Source organism: Erythrolamprus reginae, chromosome 5, assembly GCF_031021105.1.
Source record: "Erythrolamprus reginae isolate rEryReg1 chromosome 5, rEryReg1.hap1, whole genome shotgun sequence".
NCBI lineage: Eukaryota > Metazoa > Chordata > Lepidosauria > Squamata > Dipsadidae > Erythrolamprus > Erythrolamprus reginae.
Genome location: NC_091954.1, coordinates 78191288 through 78212045, shown reverse-complemented (window position 1 = coordinate 78212045; position 20758 = coordinate 78191288). Strand labels below are relative to the sequence as shown.

At 40.8% G+C, this 20758-nt stretch overlaps 1 protein-coding gene across 2 annotated transcripts; it reads right to left on the bottom strand.

The window, feature by feature from the left end:
• Positions 1 to 2133: 2133 nt before the first annotated feature.
• LOC139168007 (tubulin alpha-3 chain) lies at positions 2134 to 6796 on the bottom strand. 2 transcript variants are annotated; one of them, XM_070753254.1, is made up of 5 exons: positions 6623 to 6796; positions 5665 to 5887; positions 4854 to 5002; positions 3793 to 4473; positions 2134 to 2936 (listed from the first exon to the last, which is right to left on the bottom strand). In XM_070753254.1, exons 1-5 carry the CDS (start codon positions 6623 to 6625, stop codon positions 2640 to 2642), a joined length of 1353 nt encoding a protein of 450 aa, XP_070609355.1. In that variant the 5' UTR covers positions 6626 to 6796; the 3' UTR covers positions 2134 to 2639. The 2 variants fall into 2 exon arrangements, with proteins under 2 accessions (XP_070609355.1, XP_070609356.1); XM_070753255.1 differs by lacking the exon at positions 6623 to 6796 and adding an exon at positions 6160 to 6413.
• Positions 6797 to 20758: the final 13962 nt, after the last annotated feature.

Below are 20758 nucleotides of genomic sequence, written 5' to 3'. Positions count from 1 at the left end.
TGTCTCTCGCCGCCTTCGAGCCGAGTCCGGGAGCGAACTCGCTCACGGACTCGGCTCGAAAGCGCCGAGAGAGAGCGTGGACAGGCCCGTTCCTTGGCGCTGTCTCTCGCCGCCTTCGAGCCGAGTCCGGGAGCGAACTCGCTCACGGACTCGGCTCGAAAGCGCCGAGAGAGCGTGGACAGGCCCGTTCCTTGGCGCTGTCTCTCGCCGCCTTCGAGCCGAGTCCGGGAGCGAACTCGCTCACGGACTCGGCTCGAAAGCGCCGAGAGAGAGCGTGGACAGGCCCGTTCCTTGGCGGTCTCTCGCCGCCTTCGGGAGCGAACTCGCTCACGGACTCGGCTCGAAAGCGCCGAGAGAGCGTGGACAGGCCCGTTCCTTGGCGCTGTCTCTCGCCACCTTCGAGCCGAGTCCGGGAGCGAACTCGCTCACGGACTCGGCTCGAAAGCGCCGAGAGAGCGTGGACAGGCCCGTTCCTTGGCGCTGTCTCTCGCCGCCTTCGAGCCGAGTCCGGGAGCGAACTCGCTCACGGACTCGGCTCGAAAGCGCCGAGAGAGAGCGTGGACAGGCCCGTTCCTTGGCGCTGTCTCTCGCCACCTTCGAGCCGAGTCCGGGAGCGAACTCGCTCACGGACTCGGCTCGAAAGCGCCGAGAGAGAGCGTGGACAGGCCCGTTCCTTGGCGCTGTCTCTCGCCGCCTTCGAGCCGAGTCCGGGAGCGAACTCGCTCACGGACTCGGCTCGAAAGCGCCGAGAGAGAGCGTGGACAGGCCCGTTCCTTGGCGCTGTCTCTCGCCGCCTTCGAGCCGAGTCCGGGAGCGAACTCGCTCACGGACTCGGCTCGAAAGCGCCGAGAGAGCGTGGACAGGCCCGTTCCTTGGCGCTGTCTCTCACCGCCTTCGAGCCGAGTCCGGGAGCGAACTCGCTCACGGACTCGGCTCGAAAGCGCCGAGAGAGAGCGTGGACAGGCCCGTTCCTTGGCGGTCTCTCGCCGCCTTCGAGCCGAGTCCGGGAGCGAATTCGCTTCAGGACTCAGCTCGAAAGCGGCGAGAATGAACGGCGTGGGCGGGCGAAGGGCGGGCGGCAGCGAGGAGTTTGCGTGGGCGGTGGGGAAACTCCTCGCTGACGCCAGCAAGAGGGGGAAGACCCAGGAAAGCCACCCAGCAGCTGATCTCCCGGTTGCCATCTACGCATGCGTGCCCATAGAAAAAACGCACGCATGCGTAGATGGTATTTTGACTTCCGGGTTGAAAAATCACGAAGTACCCTGTTCGCAATGGTTGGGGACGCAATAAACGGGGGATCACTGTATTACAAAGTTTGGAGGGTATATCTAGTTATAATAGCATTAAAAATTAGATAACAATTAGTATCTATATGTAAGAGAATGTAAAAAAAAGGATGTCTGTAAATAGTAACAATGTAAATAATAATGTAATAGAGAACATATTAAAAATTAGAATTTAGATAAGTAACCTGTCAGTAATACTGAATTCGGAAAATTGTATTTATTTTTTTTTTGGTGTTTTGAATTTTGAAAATACTATATTAATAAAAATTATTTTTTTAAAAAGGTTGACTTTCTATTCCAAACCATCACCCCAAATGAAAGCAGTACAAGATGTTTTTTTCAAAAAATTAAGTGTACAACAAACATAGCCTGCTAAGAGATAATGCAATCAAGGTTTTTGCATATCTGTGAAGGAATGTCAGAAATAATAAAATTCCTGGATTTGAAAATAAAAGGCCAATGAACTGAATACTTTTCAATGTCATCAGCTTAGTTATTGTTATCTGAAATTTAAGATAATCAACATATGCTCATTACTTAATTTTACCATGCAATTGATCAAGGCAATCATCTAATTTTCATAATTCAATTAAGTAGATTGTATCATTTAATGCTATTTTATTTTCAGGCCTTTATTAGCAAGTGATAGAAATTTGGAAATTGGCTATAGCGGAGTTTATCATAAAATTTGTTATTGCTGCATCTTTAAACTGTTTATCAGCTAGCAGAATGTAAGAACCAAAATGTTTCTTTTAATGTAAACCAAGTTTGTGCTAGTTTTAGGACCAATATGCTTAGTTGATTATGTAAAATATTCATCCATTTCATTTCACATACCAAAGATCAGTAAAGCTGCAAAATAAATATTTTTATTTTATAATCTCCCAAACTATTTTATTTCAAGCCAGTTCAGAACAGTGAAGATGAAACTAGAGTATACCAAATTCACTGATAAGATTGCAACAAAATTTTCTTATTCACATTTCTTTAATTAACATCAAGTTCCATATACACAATCAAAAACACCCCCAGTATGATCTTTATTATCTACATACATTCTAATATGCAATAACACTTTAATAACTATTTAAGAATACTTACTTTATACTTTTTTTTAAAAAAAAATTCTATAAGAATGAAAGGAAGAAATAAAGAATTGATAAATTTGTTTCTGAGAAAATTTTACAGAAAACGTTTATTTTATACTTTGCTCAGTTTATAGAAACTGTTTCAAGGGATGACTTTAAAGCTATTTTAAATAATAGCAATTAAACTTCTTAGAACACTTAAATGTTTATTTGGAACCGAACCAGTGAACCTGAAAGTACAAAATATTGAAACATATATCTGAGCTTAATATTCTTCTCCTTCTTCAGCTTCAGCTTCCACAGAATCAACACCAACTTCTTCATAATCTTTTTCAAGTGCAGCGAGATCCTCTCGGGCTTCAGAAAATTCTCCTTCTTCCATTCCTTCCCCTACATACCAATGCACGAAGGCTCTCTTAGCATACATTAAATCAAATTTATGATCAAGGCGAGCCCAAGCTTCTGCAATTGCAGTAGTGTTACTCAGCATACATACAGCACGTTGCACCTTGGCCAAATCTCCTCCTGGTACCACAGTGGGTGGCTGATAATTGATGCCCACCTAAAGGAAGGCAAAAACATTCATTATATTTCCTTCAATAGTACAAGGGATTTTCAAATCCGAACTTCTCTCCCTGTCTTCTTTGAATCAGAAAGGGAGCTGGAGACAGAAAAAGAATGTATTCATAATCTCAAAGAAAAAGAAAAGTCCTAATCGATGCAAATTGCCTCACTTTTATCATGAGATAAATTAATAAATGAAATTAAGGTTTAATTCTCTTAAATATACTAAAGCTCTAATGAGAACACTAGCTTTTATTTAGAATGAATTATTTATCTTAAGTATTACTGTACCAGTCTAATAACTGGAAAAAATGCAATTTGGTGTGCGGCGTTATTTATTAAACTTATTTGTCATCCATCTCATAATGAAATGACTGTTCATGTTAACAACATGATTTACTTCACTGAAAGCCAGCTGGGTGACTTTGTTAGTCACTGTCTTATAGCCCAATCCATCTCAAAGGATTGTTGTACAGAAAATAGGAGGAAGGGCTATTTGGTATGTTTGCCACCACCAGTTATTTTAAAAATCATTAAAAAAATAAATTTAAAGTTTTATAGGAAGCTCTACACTTAGCACTTCAAAAACATTAATAAAATAAATGATGACCAACATTTTCAGAATTGTTAGATCTATTATCTGATCTGGGCAAGAAAAAGATTACTGCTGTATTCACATCTGCAACAAAATATCTTCATGTGAAAAGTTATCAGGCAAATGTAATCTTATTCATAAATTATTAGATTATATTTTTATTCTGCTTTTATTACTTTTTATATTAGGAAATTTCCACCCAAATTATTGGAGTTCACTAAGATTATACCCCGTTTATTTATATTCAACAATATACTACCTTGAATCCAGTTGGACACCAATCCACAAACTGAATAGTACGTTTTGTCTTGATCGTTGCAATAGCTGCATTGACATCTTTTGGCACTACATCACCTCTGTATAGCATGCAACATGCCATATATTTACCATGGCGAGGATCACATTTTACCATCTGATTAGCTGGCTCAAAACAAGCATTAGTAATTTCAGCGACTGACAACTGCTCGTGGTATGCCTTTTCAGCTGAAATGACAGGAGCATATGTTGCCAAGGGGAAATGGATTCGTGGATAAGGAACAAGATTTGTTTGAAATTCTGTCAAATCTACATTCAGAGCACCATCAAAACGTAGTGAAGCTGTGATAGAAGATACAATTTGACCAATGAGACGATTGAGGTTGGTGTAAGTAGGACGTTCAATGTCAAGATTGCGTCGACATATATCATAAATAGCTTCATTATCCACCATAAATGCACAGTCAGAATGTTCCAATGTGGTATGTGTGGTAAGGATAGAATTGTAAGGCTCCACCACAGCAGTAGATACTTGTGGAGCTGGATATATTGCAAATTCCAGTTTGGATTTTTTCCCATAGTCAACTGAGAGTCTTTCCATTAGCAAAGATGCAAATCCAGAGCCAGTACCTCCACCAAAACTATGGAAAATAAGGAAACCCTGTAGACCAGTACACAGATCAGCCTACAAAAAGACAACCCACAAAAACCGGTCATTTTACAGAATACTTAATTTCAGCAGTATAAATTTAACATGCAGATGTTATTTGCTACTGTATTCATTTAAAATATTTGCATTAATGACTTTCAGTCAATTAAAAATTTAAAAAATAAATTTAGTAGGGCGGATTAGATGGATCATGAGGTCCTTTTCCTGCAGTCAGTCTTCTATGTTTCTAGTATATCTAGTTCTAAATTTGAATTCCTTACTTAAATATATTAAGTATTTTAAACATTTTGAACATAAAAGACTAGAATTTCTATGCTGACTTTAAAATGGTAAATTTTCAAATGTTACATTTTATTTGCAAGTAATTTTCTAATTCACATCTTATAATGACTCACCAATTTTCTAATGCGATCCAGCACTAGATCCACAATCTCTTTTCCTATGGTATAATGGCCTCTAGCATAATTGTTAGCAGCATCTTCTTTCCCAGTAATGAGTTGCTCAGGATGAAATAACTGTCTGTAAGTACCTGTACGCACCTCATCTTTGAAGATTAAAAAAACCCAAAACTTTGATTAATTCTAATTCAAAATCTAGTGTTTTATCATTTCTAATAATATTTCACAAACTCAGAAATAATTTAATAGAATAGCCAAGCTGGAAGGGATTCAGCTGTTCTTATTCCTTGTTAAGCATATGTATTATATTTTTATATTATCTAAAAACATTACAAACTTGAGAATACATCAGATACTTAGTCTGGCTAATATTTCTGAACAAAAGATATTGTTCTTTTTGCAGAAATTAAAATTAATCATAGGCAGAAGGCTCTTGGCATAAAAAGATGTGTTAGTTCACTTCTGATGACTATACAGATACCTTTAATTAATTAAATTTTACTTGTAAGAAAATAACAATTATAAAAAAGTCCTTCTATTATTCATATTCTATTAGTATGAGAGGGTAAAAGAAATAACTTCCTATCTTACCATTTTTGTTAATGCATAACTGGATTTCATTTCATAAAGTTACTGTGTAAATGCAAACTTAGTGGGGGATTATTTTACAATTGCTTTAATCAAAATTCAAATTTATTTATGAACCCCCCTATTTTTATTACTTCTACATAATGAAAATATTTTATAAATGTAAATTATTTGTGATCATCCATATGTTGATTCCACATTTCCAAACTCTTATACATACCAACAACAGTTGGCTCAAGGTCCACAAAAACAGCTCTAGGTACATGCTTGCCAGCACCGGTTTCACTAAAAAATGTGTTAAAGGAATCATCTCCACCTCCTATGGTTTTGTCACTGGGCATCTGACCATCTGGCTGAATTCCATGCTCAAGACAATACAACTCCCAACAAGCATTACCAATCTGAACTCCAGCTTGTCCAACGTGGATAGAGATACATTCACGCTATTTAAAAAATTGTAATTTTTAAAAAAAAGGCACGATTAATGTTTATTTTTGAAAATATGCATAATATATATTGACTCAAGTTATGTATTTCGATAATGTACCCATTTGATTTCTAATGTCTATTGCACTATTTTAATGATCAATTGCCCTTAAGACACCCACGTTTTAAAATGGTCTTTCGCTACAGCCCACTACACTTCCATATTATACTCTTGCAACTACTATGCGATAATATCAAATCTTTTGTCTCAAATTTAATTATGATTTACCTCATATTTCAACTCCTCCCGTATGTCTCATTCTTTCACGCTAGTTTTTTTTAAATTATACATCTCTCTTTCACCGGCCTCTTATAATGTCAAATCAACGGACTAGGCGACAAATATTTATCTCGTTTCTTGTTGGTTCACTGTTCTTCCTTTCCACACACAACCCATCCCCTTTCCCGCTTGCCTTTCAGCCCTCGTGCGTAGCCAAATACAAGAGAATAAAGCGCCAGGCAACCCATGTCCTCGACCGAATTGCGCCTTTCCGAGGTACGAAGCCTCGACTGAGGCGAAGCTCGCGCGGGAAAATCCGCGTGAGGCGACAACATTCCTCCACAAGTATTTCATTATCGTACCGTACGCTCGGGGTTTCCTCATAGTACTACTACGCCAAGCGGCTTAAGTAGTTGCTACAGCCCCGCTCCCCACTGAACCAAGCCCAGCCACCCCAAGTCCCACTTCCCACCATGGTGCCTCACGAAGATGGCGAAGGTCAATGCTTTCCCTCGGAGGTTCGACGTTCAACTCCCGTTTGAGGGTCGCCTCAACTGTCGACCGTTAGAGCAACGGTTTCCGACCGCGAATCCCCTACTGCAGTCTGCCACTCTCCATTGGTGGAGGCTGTTCAGTTCCTAGAAGCTGATTGGTTGAACAAGTGGGTTTTTTAAAAAAAGTCTGTGATAAACCTCGCTGGGTAAAGATCGCTAGAATTTTGAGCGGGAAATGGGTTCTCCGCTGACGGATAGATTGGGTGTCTACTAGGATCGAGATTTCATGAATTCTCCTGCCGCACGTCCCAATTTTAAAAAAAGAAGTGAAATCCCTTGCGGTGTGATGCTTGCTACTTTCTGAGATATCCCCTGTCCTATTGTCTCTCCTATATCTCCTATATTATATCTATTATTTTTCTATTCTTATTATACTACTTTCATAATATCATTCTATTCTCTAATTGATCTATTCTATTTCTAAATTTTCACTTCTATTCTTTCTCTAATATATTTTACTCGAGTATAACCTCTATAACCTTCATTGTGTATTGTTGTGAATTGAACTAATTAAGTAACTAACTAACTAAATAAATATTATTTCATGGCTATATTTTTCAGTTTCCTGAGAGCCAGAATTTATATGTTGAAGTTAGTGACAAGCAACTTCGTGTCTGTAGCGTCAAAACTAAAATAAATTTTAGATGATGATAATAATAATAATAATAATAATAATAATAATAATAATAATTTATTATATTTGTATGCCGCCCCTCTCCGTAGATAACTGAATGAATGAGGGAAAGAGAGAAAGATATGATCAAAGATAGATTGATAATAGATGATAGATATAATAGATGATATAGTTGGAATGGATGATAGATAGACAGGCAGTGAGGCAGGCAGATAAGACCAATAATGGCATTTTAAAGAGAAATAGAAGTATTTTTTCCTGAATAACATTCAGTCAAATATCCCAAAGGTGTTTTTTCAAGAGTATGGTGAATTTCAGTAGACATTCAGTAAAATATGACAATATATTTGTTATTCTTTAAGGTTGATATGTATGTTTTTGTATGTAACAATATGCATTATATATATTCCAATCAGAATAGAATTGAGTCTTTGTATTCAAAATATTTAAACATATGTTTAAATGCCATTGCTTTTCAATCTTGGAAGTCTCTTACACTAACAACTAACACCTGAAAAGTCAACTTTTGTCATTCTCAGCCAATCAATATTTCACAATCTTTTAAATTACTTGTGGCCTGACTGACATTGCATTGGCATTGCATCCTTCAGTCTCAAAAGACCATGGTATCATGCTCTGGATTCCTCAGAGCATGAATCCTGGGTAGATTAGTATGGAAGATAGACTGTTACCCAAGCAGCAGATCCCTCCCTGTCCACATCTCTGAAATATTCCAATGGAATGGAAAAGGCCAATACTATTGGTTCCAGCTACGTCACAGGAGTTATCAGAACGTGGCTGTTCAGTCAAGAATTGCTTCTGGGACTCCGGCTCCAGATTTTGTCTCAAGGTTTATTTCTGAAGCCTTTTCCAATGATAGATATAGCCACACCGCAGTGGAGGTTTGCAGAGTTTCCCTTCTAGTGCTTGAACAGGGCATCTTTCGTGGCTTGACATTCTCTTAGTGTACCATATTGCTTGCAGAGATTGCCTTCATGACCGTTGAGCCATTCTCATAGGTTTCATCTGATCAGTTCACCGGAATCTGTCTTCACATGCTCAGGATAGACAAATCCCTATCTCGCCGAAGGTTAATGACCCATCGGCTACTCTCAGCCTAGTTTGGCTAGCCAGTCGAAGCTGTTGCCCAGGGTATGGCCACTGTGCATGTTACAGCTACTAGGAACCACAGGTGAGAGCTGAGCGACAGGTGGGGACCAAAGGTGTATGAGCTACCCTAAAAGAGCTGTTGTAAAAGGACATGACATGCTCCAACACCAGAGGTGCTACCCCTCCCTGAGCATCCCATACATATGACTGACAAAATGTGTTATATTTATGCATCATATTTTTGGAACCCATAAATTATGCAATACTGTTTACGCAAAGAGAATTATACACTATAAAATGGGAAAAAAAAGAGAATAATTTTCATTGAAAATAAATATAGCTCAGATATAGACTTTACACTACATAAAAAATAACTTTATTGTTTAAGAAACAGTAATGATATAAGCAGAAATCCTCATTCCTTTACTATACTAGGCTTTTGTTCTGGAAGGATGTGAATAACATTACTCCTGCATGCCATTTCAACATTTTATGTATTTTTATGAAGAATTTGTTAAACATTGAAGATAAAAATGATTTTAAAAACAATGTAAAACAATCCACAAAAATAATTAGGTAATAACATAATTTTAAAGAAAAATATGCTGTATAGTATAGTATCTTTAGCAAATTTTGTTTAGAATATATATATATTTCTTTCAAAGTTAGTTTTAAAGCTGCACAAAAAAGGCAATTGATATGCTATCAATCTTAGTAAAAAGTAACAAGATGGCATTGCAGACACAACAGACACAAACACATTTAAAAATGCAAGCCAATGTACAGATTAATAACTCACTGCACTAATTCCACACATAAAATGACATTTTAAAACAATTGTTTTAAAAATAAGGTGATTTGCTTAAAATCTTGTAAGTAAGAAAGAATTAAATAGGAATGTCAGGAAATAAGTTATTAAAGAGACTGGGATGGTTAGCCAAAATCGTTACATTGACCACCAGGGGGCAGAACATGACTGTTTCTATCTTGAGAACTGTCACACATAAATTGGAACTTATTCTAGGTTCAAACCCTAGAAAAAAATTGCAAAATTATCATCAATAAGGAGAAACTCACATTTTTGAGATTGATGATATGAGTAGACAATGTCCTAAAAAGGAATATGTTGTTTGGGAAGATTGAGGAAAGGGAAGGAAAGACTACAAATAAGCAGGATGAGCAGAATCAAGAAATGATATGAATATCCTTGGAAAAGCTACAAAGTCAACTTGTAACCGGCATTTGTTCATGCATGGACTAGAAACTGAATCCAAGTACTGTACAGTATATCTAAGTGATCAAAGGATGGTAGAAATGTCAGAGTCCAGAAATCGTTTCCATCTTCTAAAAAAAATGTCCAAATTTTCAAATTCTGAATCAGTGAAATTAATAAATTGTAAAAATGAAATGGTTTTGAGTAGCAATAGTGTTAGGTACATCTGTTCCTGTGGAATGATAATTTGTTATTTATGTATGACAATTTTAACTAATAAACATCAAAGTAATATATTACTTTGGTGTACTTAAACTTCCATCTTTTGCTTATATTATGAGGTTTATCTAATATTAAATTGTCTATAAATGAAAGAAGTATTCATTCATCCATTCATCAAAGCTTTAAAATATCTATCTCCCTTACAGAGAGAATTCTAGGCTATGTACAAGTGAAATATTATAAAACAAAGTATATGCAAAGTATATGTAAACTTTAAAATACTAGGAAGGATAAAATAACCACAACAACAAATCAGTTGGAAGAGACTTGGAGGTCTTCTAGTCCAACCCCCTGCTTAGGCAGGAAACCCTACACTACTTCAGACAAATGGTTACCCAACATCTCCTTAAAAACGTCCAATGTTGGAACATTCACAACTTCTGGAGGCAAGCTGTTCCACTGATCAATTTTTCTAACTGACAGGAATTTTCTCATTAGTTCTAAGTTACTTCTCTTCTTGTTTAGTTTCCACCCCTTGCTTCTTGCTCTATCCTGAGGTTCTTTGGAGAATATGTTGACTCCCACTTCTTTGGGGCAACCCCTGCGATATTAGAACACTGCTATCATATTTCCCCTGGTCCTTCTTTTCATTAAACTAGACATACCCAATTCCTGCAACCGTTCTTCATATGTTTTAGCCTCCAGTCCTTTAATCATTTCTGTTACTCTTCTTTTCAGTCTTTCTAGAGTCTCAACATCATTTTTACATCGTGGCAACCAAAACTGAACGCAATTTTTCAAGTGTGTCCTTACCTAGGCATTATAAAGTGGTATTAACACTTTGCATGATCTTGATTCTATCCTTTTGTTAATTCAGCCTAGAACTGTGTTGGCTTTCTTAGCAGCTGCTGCAAACTGCTAGCTCATATTTAAATGGCTGCTCACTAGGAGTCCAAGATCCCTCACAGTTACTACTGTTCAGCAAGGTACCACATATACTTTACCTGTGCATTTTGGGTTTTTTGCCTAAATGGAGAACCTTATTCTTTTCACCATTGAATTACATTTTCTTTGATAGCGCCCAATGTTCAAGTCTGTCAAGAACCTTCTGTATCTTGAACCTATTTTCTAGAGAGTTGTCAGTTTGATGTCATCTGCAAATTTGATGAGTTCCCCATCTGTCCCCTCGTTCATGTCATTGATGAAGATATTAAAGAGTACTGGGCCTAAAACCACCTTGGGGAAATTTATATTTTATATTTATTTATTTATTAGATTTCTATGCTGCCCTTCTCGAGGCGACTCAGGGCGGCGTTCAACGTTAAATATTATATAATAATATAATAATAATAGTTAATTAAAAGGTAGAGGAAGGGCTTTCAGGGCACTATCCAGCCCCACAACTGCATGCACTCCTTTGAGTCCCAAGCAAGGCCACAACATTTTTACATCTTTCTGAAAGACCAGGAGAGTGGGATCCTGACTTGCTTCCGGGAGAAGAATGCTCCACAGGATAGGAGCAATGGCATAGAAGCCTCTCTTCCTGATCACTGCTAGTCAGAATTCTTTAGCTGATAGGGTCTGCAATATACCTTCTCTGCCTGACTGGGTGGGATGGGCTAACATAATATAATGAAGACATTTCTATAGGTAGCCTGGCCTTGTACCATGAAGGGCTTTAAAAGTCATATTCAAAATCTTGAATTGGACTTAGAAACAAACTGACAGGCAATGCAGCTCACACAGCAAAGGTGTTACATGCACTGTTCTTTGGACACCTAGATTGTTCACGCTGTACCAGTAAAGCTGATATTTTTCAAGTGTAGGTCCATGTACACATTGCAGCAATTCAAAGAGGAGATGACGGGCATGAGTGACCAAGCAGAGAGTCTTCTTATCCAAGGAGTGAGCAAAGTCCCTCCTAGCTCTAGCTGCCATCTGCTCTTTGCCGTACAGATTTTTTGTATTCTGGGCTTTGCTTCTCTTTATGTAAAAAAATAAGAAAAACAATAGGCCTACCATAATCTGTTACTAAATTGTTACGTCACTGGTGTTCGATACTGGACCAACGTTTTATATATGAATTCTTGTGAATTTTTTGTAGACTAATAATAAAACATAATATAGTAATATAGGTTTTTTTTAGAGTTTGTGATGTTCTTTAAGTCTAGAGTTGGGAAAAGGAAGATAAAGGTAAAAAGAAAATCTGGAATAGAAAACTTTGACATAAAGATTGTTTTTGGTTCTTTTGGCCTTTTTCACAGACAATATAATGCGACCTATTTATTTATAAAGACATCCACTGAGTATAGAAAATGCAAGAGCATATTAATATTTTTTCCAACTTAGTATTTAAACCTTGCTTTGATGATGGGCGTGAGTGACCAAGCAGAGAGTCTTCTTATCCAAGGAGTGAGCAAAGTCCCTCCTAGCTCTAGCTGCCATCTGCTCTTGGAGCAGGAGTTGTGAGTCCAGGAGAACACCTAGATTACATACTGGGTCTGGGTCTAACCCCATTTAAGACCAAAGGGAATAAACTGGGTGCTGAGTGGATGTATCTGAATTCTGTTGTTCCCCATCCAGGCACCCAGAGCCTCCAGCCACTGTGAAAGAACGTCTATAGCACAGGTCACCAATCTGTGGTTCGTGGACCACTGGTGGTCAGCGAGAAAATTTTGATGTTCCATGGAGAAATCTTGGCCCCTGGGCCAGAGATGGTCAAGAGCAATTAATCTAGTCCAGGAAGAAGGAAGATGTGGCCAGATCCGGCCCACGAGCTGCTTAGATATGACCCTTAAGGCTGAACTAGAAACAGCAAATGACTGTCCCACAGTGCCTGTGTATGTAACATTTTTTTCTTGTAACAATTGTATGTGACAATTCTTGAATGTAACCTTTACTCTTTAATTATGATATTTTTGTATTTCTTATGTCCAAGGCAGTGCTTCTCAAGAAGTGGGGCATGCCCCCCTAAGGGGGCATAGAGCGTTACAAGAGGCGCATGTGACAGGAGTGTTTTCTCAGTTGCACGATGCTCTGAGCCCAGAAGAGAAGGCGACCGGGCGGGACAGCTGTGTGGGTTCTTGTTGTTCTTGTCTGGCCCCACAGTAGTCATGAATGGTGTGGCGAATCTGCTGCTGGACATGGAGCATCCTCTGCAGCTGGGTGAAAACTTTGAACGGCACCCTAAAGCCTCCTTCCACACCATTCGCTGTGAGTGCCTGGCAGAGGCAGTGCTTATGGGCCAGGCCGGTGACCCCAAAACATCAGATTGATTAAGCTGGCCTGGCCCCATATCAAGAGGGTCCTAACCATGGTAGTCTATGCCTGCCTAACTGAAAACAGGCTTTACTGAGTTCAATGTGACTCCCAGATAAGTGAGTAGAGCAGCTTTCCCTAGCCAATAGTTTATTTGCAGCTTATAATATGTAAACTAATAAATATTAACACTAAAATTCCATTGCGGCCCAGATCAGAGTTGGGGGCATGCAAAAATTTTATTTCCTCCTAGGGGAGAGGGGGCGTAACAGAAAATAATTGAGAAGAACTGATATAAGGTAATAGGGTAATAGATTTCCTGATATATTTGCATGTTCAAACATTTTCTATGTAGCACATTTTATTTTAGTCTGAAGTTCTGTTTCTAATGAATTTCATTGTTTGCTCTGCAAAGGAAAAAAAAGGCTCTATACATCACAATCTGGCCTGCAATGCAATCGAATTTGACACCCCTGCCAGTGTATTTCAATTGAATCACATCATATCCGCAGAGTTTCAAGTTCTAATTTCACTTCAACTAATGAAATGTCATAAAGCAAATAGGAATAGAAACAATGACTTTACAAAAAAATTTATTATAAATTTTACATCTTTGGATCCTTCATAGTTATCTCAAATTATTTTAAAGAACATGATTGACAAATCAGACATTGATGCTTTACAGATTTAAATTTAAAAAAATGCAAATGCTTTACAGGCATATAAAAATAGTAAAAAAAACACACCTTCAGACAAGGTACACCTGGAGCAAAAATGAAAAATATTGACTATTGGCTGTGATTTGAATCTTAAGAGTAGTTCTTTTGATCCAAGTCCATTAAAAATGTAACATTGGATGACATCATTGCCTTCAAATGGTTTCCGAAAACAACATTTTTCAGGTATTAAAAATTGATTAAAGAAGACTTATTATATACTTGTTTCAGGAGCTGTGGTTGGGTGGAGTAACTTATATGATATTTCATGTACAAATAATGTATAATTAAGGCTTGCTCTAATTATCCAAGTTTTAGTTGAGGATGGCTATTTTGTACAGCCTCCACAGATATTTCTTCAGTGCCTTGGGAAGTTCTATACAGTGGTACATCTACCTAAGAACGCCTCTACTTAAGAACTTTTCTAGATAAGAACTGGGTGTTTAAGATTTTTTTGCCTCTTCTCAAGAACCATGTTCTACTTAAAAACCCGAGCCCGGAAAAATTTCCCAGGAAATTTGAAAGTGGAACGAAGGCCCAGCCAGTTTCCTGCCATTCTCCCTTTAATCCTGGCCATCGCGGGCTTTTCTGGGCTGCCAGAGGAGCCTTTTGGTGGCGCTTAAGGAGGCTTTGGCAGTCCAGAGCGAATGAAGCATTTTCCTTTCTCTGGGCACTTGGAGAGGGAATAAACCTCTGCCAGTGCCCAGAGAAAAGAAACGCTCCCTTCGCTCTGGGCAGCCCAGAGTGAACGGAGCGTTTTCCTTTCTCTGGGCGCTTGGAGAGGGAATAAACCACTTTGCCATGGTGACTCCCTTGTGCTGCCTCCCATACACCTGGCACGAGGTTGCCTCCCGGAGCATCTGGGTGCGGAAAGGCAAAAGGGCTGGACCAACTTTGCTTCAGCCAAACTGAGGAGTCATCCCAGTGAGGGAAAGGCACCGGTTACAAAGCGAGTGAGCGAGAGGGGAGCCCTTCAGCATGGGAAGGAAGAGGAAGCAGGTAGCAGCAGTAGCTGCTGCTTTTCGGTCAAAGGAGAAGGAGGTTCCCCCCTTTCGCCTGCCTGGATTTCTCTCTTTGGCGTAGTGTGTGGGAGGCAGCCTTGCGCCGGGTGTATGGGTGGCGCGTGCTCCTCGCTGCCTCGGAGTTCCTCTTTTTTTTTTAAGCCTTAAAGTTTTGAATTTTTTTGATTCACCTCACCTCACCCTCTTACTCCAGTAGCGACTGTCCTCCTCCTCTTCCTCCTCCTCCTCCTCCCACCCAAATTCTGAGCTTTTATTTCTTTCCTAATGGGTTTGCATGCATTATTTGCTTTATATTGATTCCTATGGGAAAAATTGTTTCCACTTACAAACCTTTCCACTTAAGAACCTGGTCATGGAACGAATTATGCTCTTAAGTAGAGGTACCACTGTATCTCCCTTTCATATTATTAAAATACTTGAAAAACCAGACAGTGATCTGACTAAAGAATTCAAATAAATGTATATAGATTAATTGTAAGAGTAAAACGGAGTGTTTATCCAGTTGGTTTTATATACACTAGTAAATGAGAAGATGAGATATTGATGTTACTTCTACAAATTGCATCTGTATTCCTCAAAACTATAAATTTTGTCATGTAAAATTACATACTGTACTTAAAGCCATTAACAAATTGGAATTTTATGAAGAATTTATTATTTCATCACACCTAGAATAAGGATAGCACAATAATCAGGTAAAAGTTTGGCTAGTCTAGTTCTACAGTATGATTACAATGTTATAATTGTACAGCTAGTCCTTCACTTAGAATCATAATTGACCCAAAATTTTCTGTTGTTAAATGAGACATTTGTTAAGTGAGTTTTGCCCCATTTCATGGCCTTTTTTTGCCCCAGTTGTTCAGTGAATCACTGCAGTTCATAAGTTGGTAACGGGTTGTTAAGTGAATCTGTCTTCCCCATTGACTTTGCTTGTCAGAAGTTCACAAAAGGGGATCAAATGACTTTGGGACATAGTAATGGTTATAAATATGAACCCGTTGCCAAGCATCTGAATTTTGATTGCTTGATCATAGGGATGCTGCAAAAGTCATAACTGGAAAATGGCCATAAATCACTTTTTTCAGTGCCATTGTAACTTTCAACAGTCACTAAACAAACTGTTGTAAGTCAAGGATGACCGGTAATTATAATGTTTTAGAATACTCTTTTGTCCTGGAAAAAATATTATTTGTTCACTGACAACATTATATCAATACATTTGTTTTTCTTTAACAGAACAATATTAAGGTCAATGTAGCAAATTACTTCAGAAATAATACCCAAAGTAGCCCTTTCATATCTATCTATATGAATATGTCTGAACAAAGTAGAAGTATGAAAGTAAGCCTCAGGAAGGTAAAAAAAACCCTTTATAATATATTTGAAACAGTGGCAACATGAAACAAATATAACAAAATAAATGATGTTGAAATATTCATTAGATTGTAAGGATGGATGAAATTTGTTCCTTTTTTTTATATAAAAGGAGTTCTGACCATCTTGAGGTACTAATTATGGATGCAAAAAGTGTTGCAGGTATAATTTTACTAACAATAGTGTCTCCCAGTTTCCCAGTTGCAAGGCCCTGAAACAATAATTAGAAGATCAGGGTGGCCAAACTTCTGGCCCATGGGCCAGATGCATCACATGCTGGCTACGTCCACGCCCAGTATAGCGAAGGGGGGGGAAAAAATTCCTGATATGTCACGTGATACCACCATGATGATGTGACTTTGACACCCCTGGTTTAGAGCTACTGCATTTCAATACATCAGATTGAAACTCAGAATAGCCTCTGCCAATGTTTTCCTCACTGAAACTAAGAGGGTGGAGAGTTTGGAAAACATGGCATGACCAAAACAGCATCAATGTCAATATTTGAGTTTGGAAAGTGACTTAAACAAGCTGTCACAACACATTATTATTTAGCAGTTTAGCTACTTTGATGAATCAGCTAAAAGAACCGTTGTACATACCTGAACGGTCTTCTCGATGCACTGGAAGGAGAGTCCAACATGGGTAATTACCAATCCTATTGGTAGAGACTGAGTTAATTTAAATATTTAAATACGAGGTAGTCACCGCCCCTTAGCAGCCCCCAATACCTCAGTTTTAAAAACGAAGACAGTATAGAGGTAACACAATTTATCAAACTTCAACCACATAACAATTAACTTAAACCTCGCAAACCCAATGACTCCGGCGACCTGGCAACTACGCCGGGTGGGTTTGGACTCTCCTTCCAGTGCATCGAGAAGACCGTTCAGGTATGTACAACGGTTCTTCTCCACTGCACTGGGAAGGAGAGTCCAACATGGGATATACCAAAGTTCACATCCCTTGGGAGGGAAAAGGCTGTGCCACGGTCGACGGAGAGGAACACACCCTCTGTAACACACGTCTCCCAAAGGAAGCTTCAGCCGAAGCAACCAAGTCAAGTTTATAATGACGGATGAAGGTTGTAGGCGAAGCCCAAGTCGCTGCCTTACAAATGTCTTCAATAGATGCCGCACTTCTGGTGGAATGCGCAGTGATGCCATCCGGAGGTGATTGAGACCTAGCTTTGTACGCTTCTGCAATACAATCCCTAAGCCAGCGACTAATGGATTTAGATGAAACCCCTAGTCCCATAGACCGTTGAGCAAATGACACAAACATCCTGTCAGTTCTCCTGAGCGGATCAGTTCTCCTGATATAAATCTTTAAGGCCCTCCTAACATCTACCTTGTGCCACCTCAATTCCAACGGATGTTGACCATGTGTGCAAAAGTCAGGAAGGACCAATTCTTGTGATCTGTGAAACCCAGAATTGACCTTGGGTATAAAGGCCGGATCCAGCCTCAGTACCACCCTGTCCGAGTGGAACACGCACAAATCTGACCGAGTAGACAGAGCCGACAATTCGGACACTCGGCGCGCTGATGTGATCGCCACAAGAAATGCAGTCTTAAGTGTCAGCAGTCGAAGTGGAATAGATCTTAGCGGCTCAAAGGGAGGTGCAGTAAGAGCTTTCAGTACGAGAGCCAAATCCCAGGTCGGGAACCTATGTACCGGAGGTGAATGGGAGTTGACTGCTCCTTTAACAAATTCCCGTATCCAAGGGTGTTGTGCTAGTGAACAAGAAAACGGTACCTGTACAATGGTTGCGAGAGCCGCTATTTGTCTTTTCAAGGTATTTGGCGCTAGACCTCTGTCAACACCTGCTTGCAGGAACTGTAACACCAGAATAACCGAAGCTTGTTGAGGGTTAACACGCTGCTCTAAGCAAAACCTACAAAAGGCTGCCCATGTAGCTTGGTAAATCCGTACCGTAGACGGTCGACGAGCAGCCTGCATGGTATCAACCACATTGTCCGGGATACATTGTTTCCTCAACCTGAGCCTCTCAAGTGCCAGGCGGTCAGCTGGAACCACTGCGGGTTCGGATGACACACTGACCCCTGGCTTAACGATATTTCGCAATCTGGAATCCTCCACGGGGAAGACACAGAAAAGGCTGTCAGGTCGGCAAACCAAGGGCGTCTCGGCCAATGGGGAGCCATCAATATCAACTCCGCTCCTTCTTGCACCATCTTGTCCAATGTTCTTTGAATCAGGCATGTAGGTGGAAATGCGTAAAGGAGACCTTTGGGCCAGGGAGACAACAGTGCGTTGACCCCTTCCGCACCTGGCGTTGTGAACCGGGAATAAAACCTGGGCAATTGGGCATTGTCCGGGGTTGCAAATAGATCCACTGATGGTACCCCGAAGCGGCGAGCTATGCTGTTGAAAAGAGCCGGAGCGAGTCTCCATTCCGAGGGATCTATGGTCGCCCTGCTCAACCAGTCCGCCTGCACGTTGCTGGTCCCCGCAATGTGCTCCGCCCTCAACGAAGCCAGATGACGTTCGGCCCAATCGAAGAGAGCTGTAGTCTCGAGCATGAGACGCTGTGACTTCGTGCCCCCTTGATGATTGAGATGGGCCCTGGTCGCTACATTGTCTGTTAGAACCAGTATGTCTCTGCCTTGAACCCAGAAGGAAAAGGCCTGAAGTGCCAGAAACACTGCCCTGAGCTCCAGAAAGTTGATATTGATAGGAGCTAGGTCGTCCTGGGACCATAAACCCTGAGCCATATGAGGACCCATGTGAGCCCCCCAACCCGACAGGCTCGCGTCCGTGGTCAGAACCAGATGGTCGTGACTGTGGAAAGGGGAGCCCCGAAACAAGGCTGGGGACAACCACCATCTCAGTGATTGCTTCACGCATGCTGGAATCCTCACCTGCCGGTGAAAATGACTGACCTTGCTCTTTTGGTACGGGAGTAGGAACCACTGGAGCCTCCTGATGTGATGTCGAGCCCATGGCACGATTCCAATAGCTGATACCAGAGTCCCGAGTACTTTGGACAACATGGCCAGCGATACCTGATGTTGCCGACACAGATTGCTGACCAGTCGCCGAATGTTGAGAAGCCGTTCCGGTGTCAAAGATACCGTGTCCTGGGTGGTATTTATAATAGACCCCAGATGCTGGATGCTTGTAGAAGGAACAAGATGACTCTTTTCCTCGTTGATGGTATAGCCGTGGCGCTCCAGGACCTTTCGTGTGAGAGTCAAATCCTGTTGCGCCCGAGGCAGTGACTTTGACATAACGATGATGTCGTCCAAGTATGCCATCACCCGCACAGACTGGGCCCTGATATGCGCCGTCAAGATGTCCATCAGCTTTGTAAATGTCCGAGGCGCAGATGACAGGCCGAACGGCATTGCCCGGTACTGGTAGTGAGTACCGTTTAGGCAGAATCTGAGAAAACGACGATGAGCCGGCCAAACAGGAATGTGCAGGTAAGCATCTTTCAAGTCGATTGATGTAAGAAAGTCGTGATGACGAATAGAGGCGAGAATCGATTGGAGAGAGTGCATCCGAAATCTCCGATACCGGATGAATACATTCAGGGATCTCAGATTGAGGATCATGCGGAACCCTCCTGATGCCTTTGGTACAAGGAAAACGATGGAATAAAACCCTGTTCCTTTGGCATGCTCGGGCACTCTCTCTATCGCCTTGATATGCAAAAGATGTTCTATTTCCCGCTGCAAATGAAGATTTTTCAACGGATCTCGGGTCGATGGACATTGGACAAAACATTGTGGTGGGGGCTGAAGAAACTCCAGACGCAACCCGTGAGAAATTGTGGCTATCGCCCATTTGTCGGTGGAGATACTTCTCCAGGAGGCACTGAAAAGTTGTAGTTTGCCTCCTATGGGCGCCAGCGAAGGAAAGTCACTTGGAGTTGCGTTTGAAGCCTCGTTGGTTTCCCCTGAAGGGTCGCCTCGCCTGCTGATACCCCCTTGGTCGGTCTTGAAATGCCGCACGGTCACTTCGAAAGCCTGACTGCCCATACTGGCCCTGCTGAAATGGCCTGACATTCTGGCCCACCGACGAGGAGGAGTCCGGTTGAAAAATGAAGCAGCCGCAGCTGCCCGAAACCCCCAACTGGCCATTAAGTGCGACTTACGCAATAAAATCTCCGCCTTTCTATCTTCTGGCTTAAGGCTATCGCCAGTCTCAGAAGGAACTAAAGCCTTTGAAATCAGAGTCATTACAGGCTGATCAATGGGCGGAAACTCCAACAACTTTTCCATATCCTCATCCAGCGTATAGAATTTACGCTCCATGACCGAAGGTCCCTGAGCAGCTGCTGGAGTCAGCCAGGGACGCTTAATACCTTGTCTGAAGATTTCTGAAGATGGCACATGGTCAGTCTCAGGCTGGGGTTCTTTAAAGAGGACTGTAGATGGTTTAGGATCCTCAGTGGAATCTGTAGCTTTGGTAGGACCTGGCAGGTCCACTGTTTGTTTAGCCTTATGAAGTAACACCTTAAAAAAGGATGCCTTGAA

Bases quoted from the DNA above. Each gene is read 5' to 3' on its own strand.
- LOC139168007 (XM_070753254.1), bottom strand. The intron at 5,003-5,664 runs GTATGTATAAGA...TAATCTTCAAAG, and splicing joins CCTTGAGCCAACTGTTGTTG to ATGAGGTGCGTACAGGTACT. The intron at 2,937-3,792 runs GTAGTATATTGT...GCCTTCCTTTAG, and splicing joins GGTGTCCAACTGGATTCAAG to GTGGGCATCAATTATCAGCC.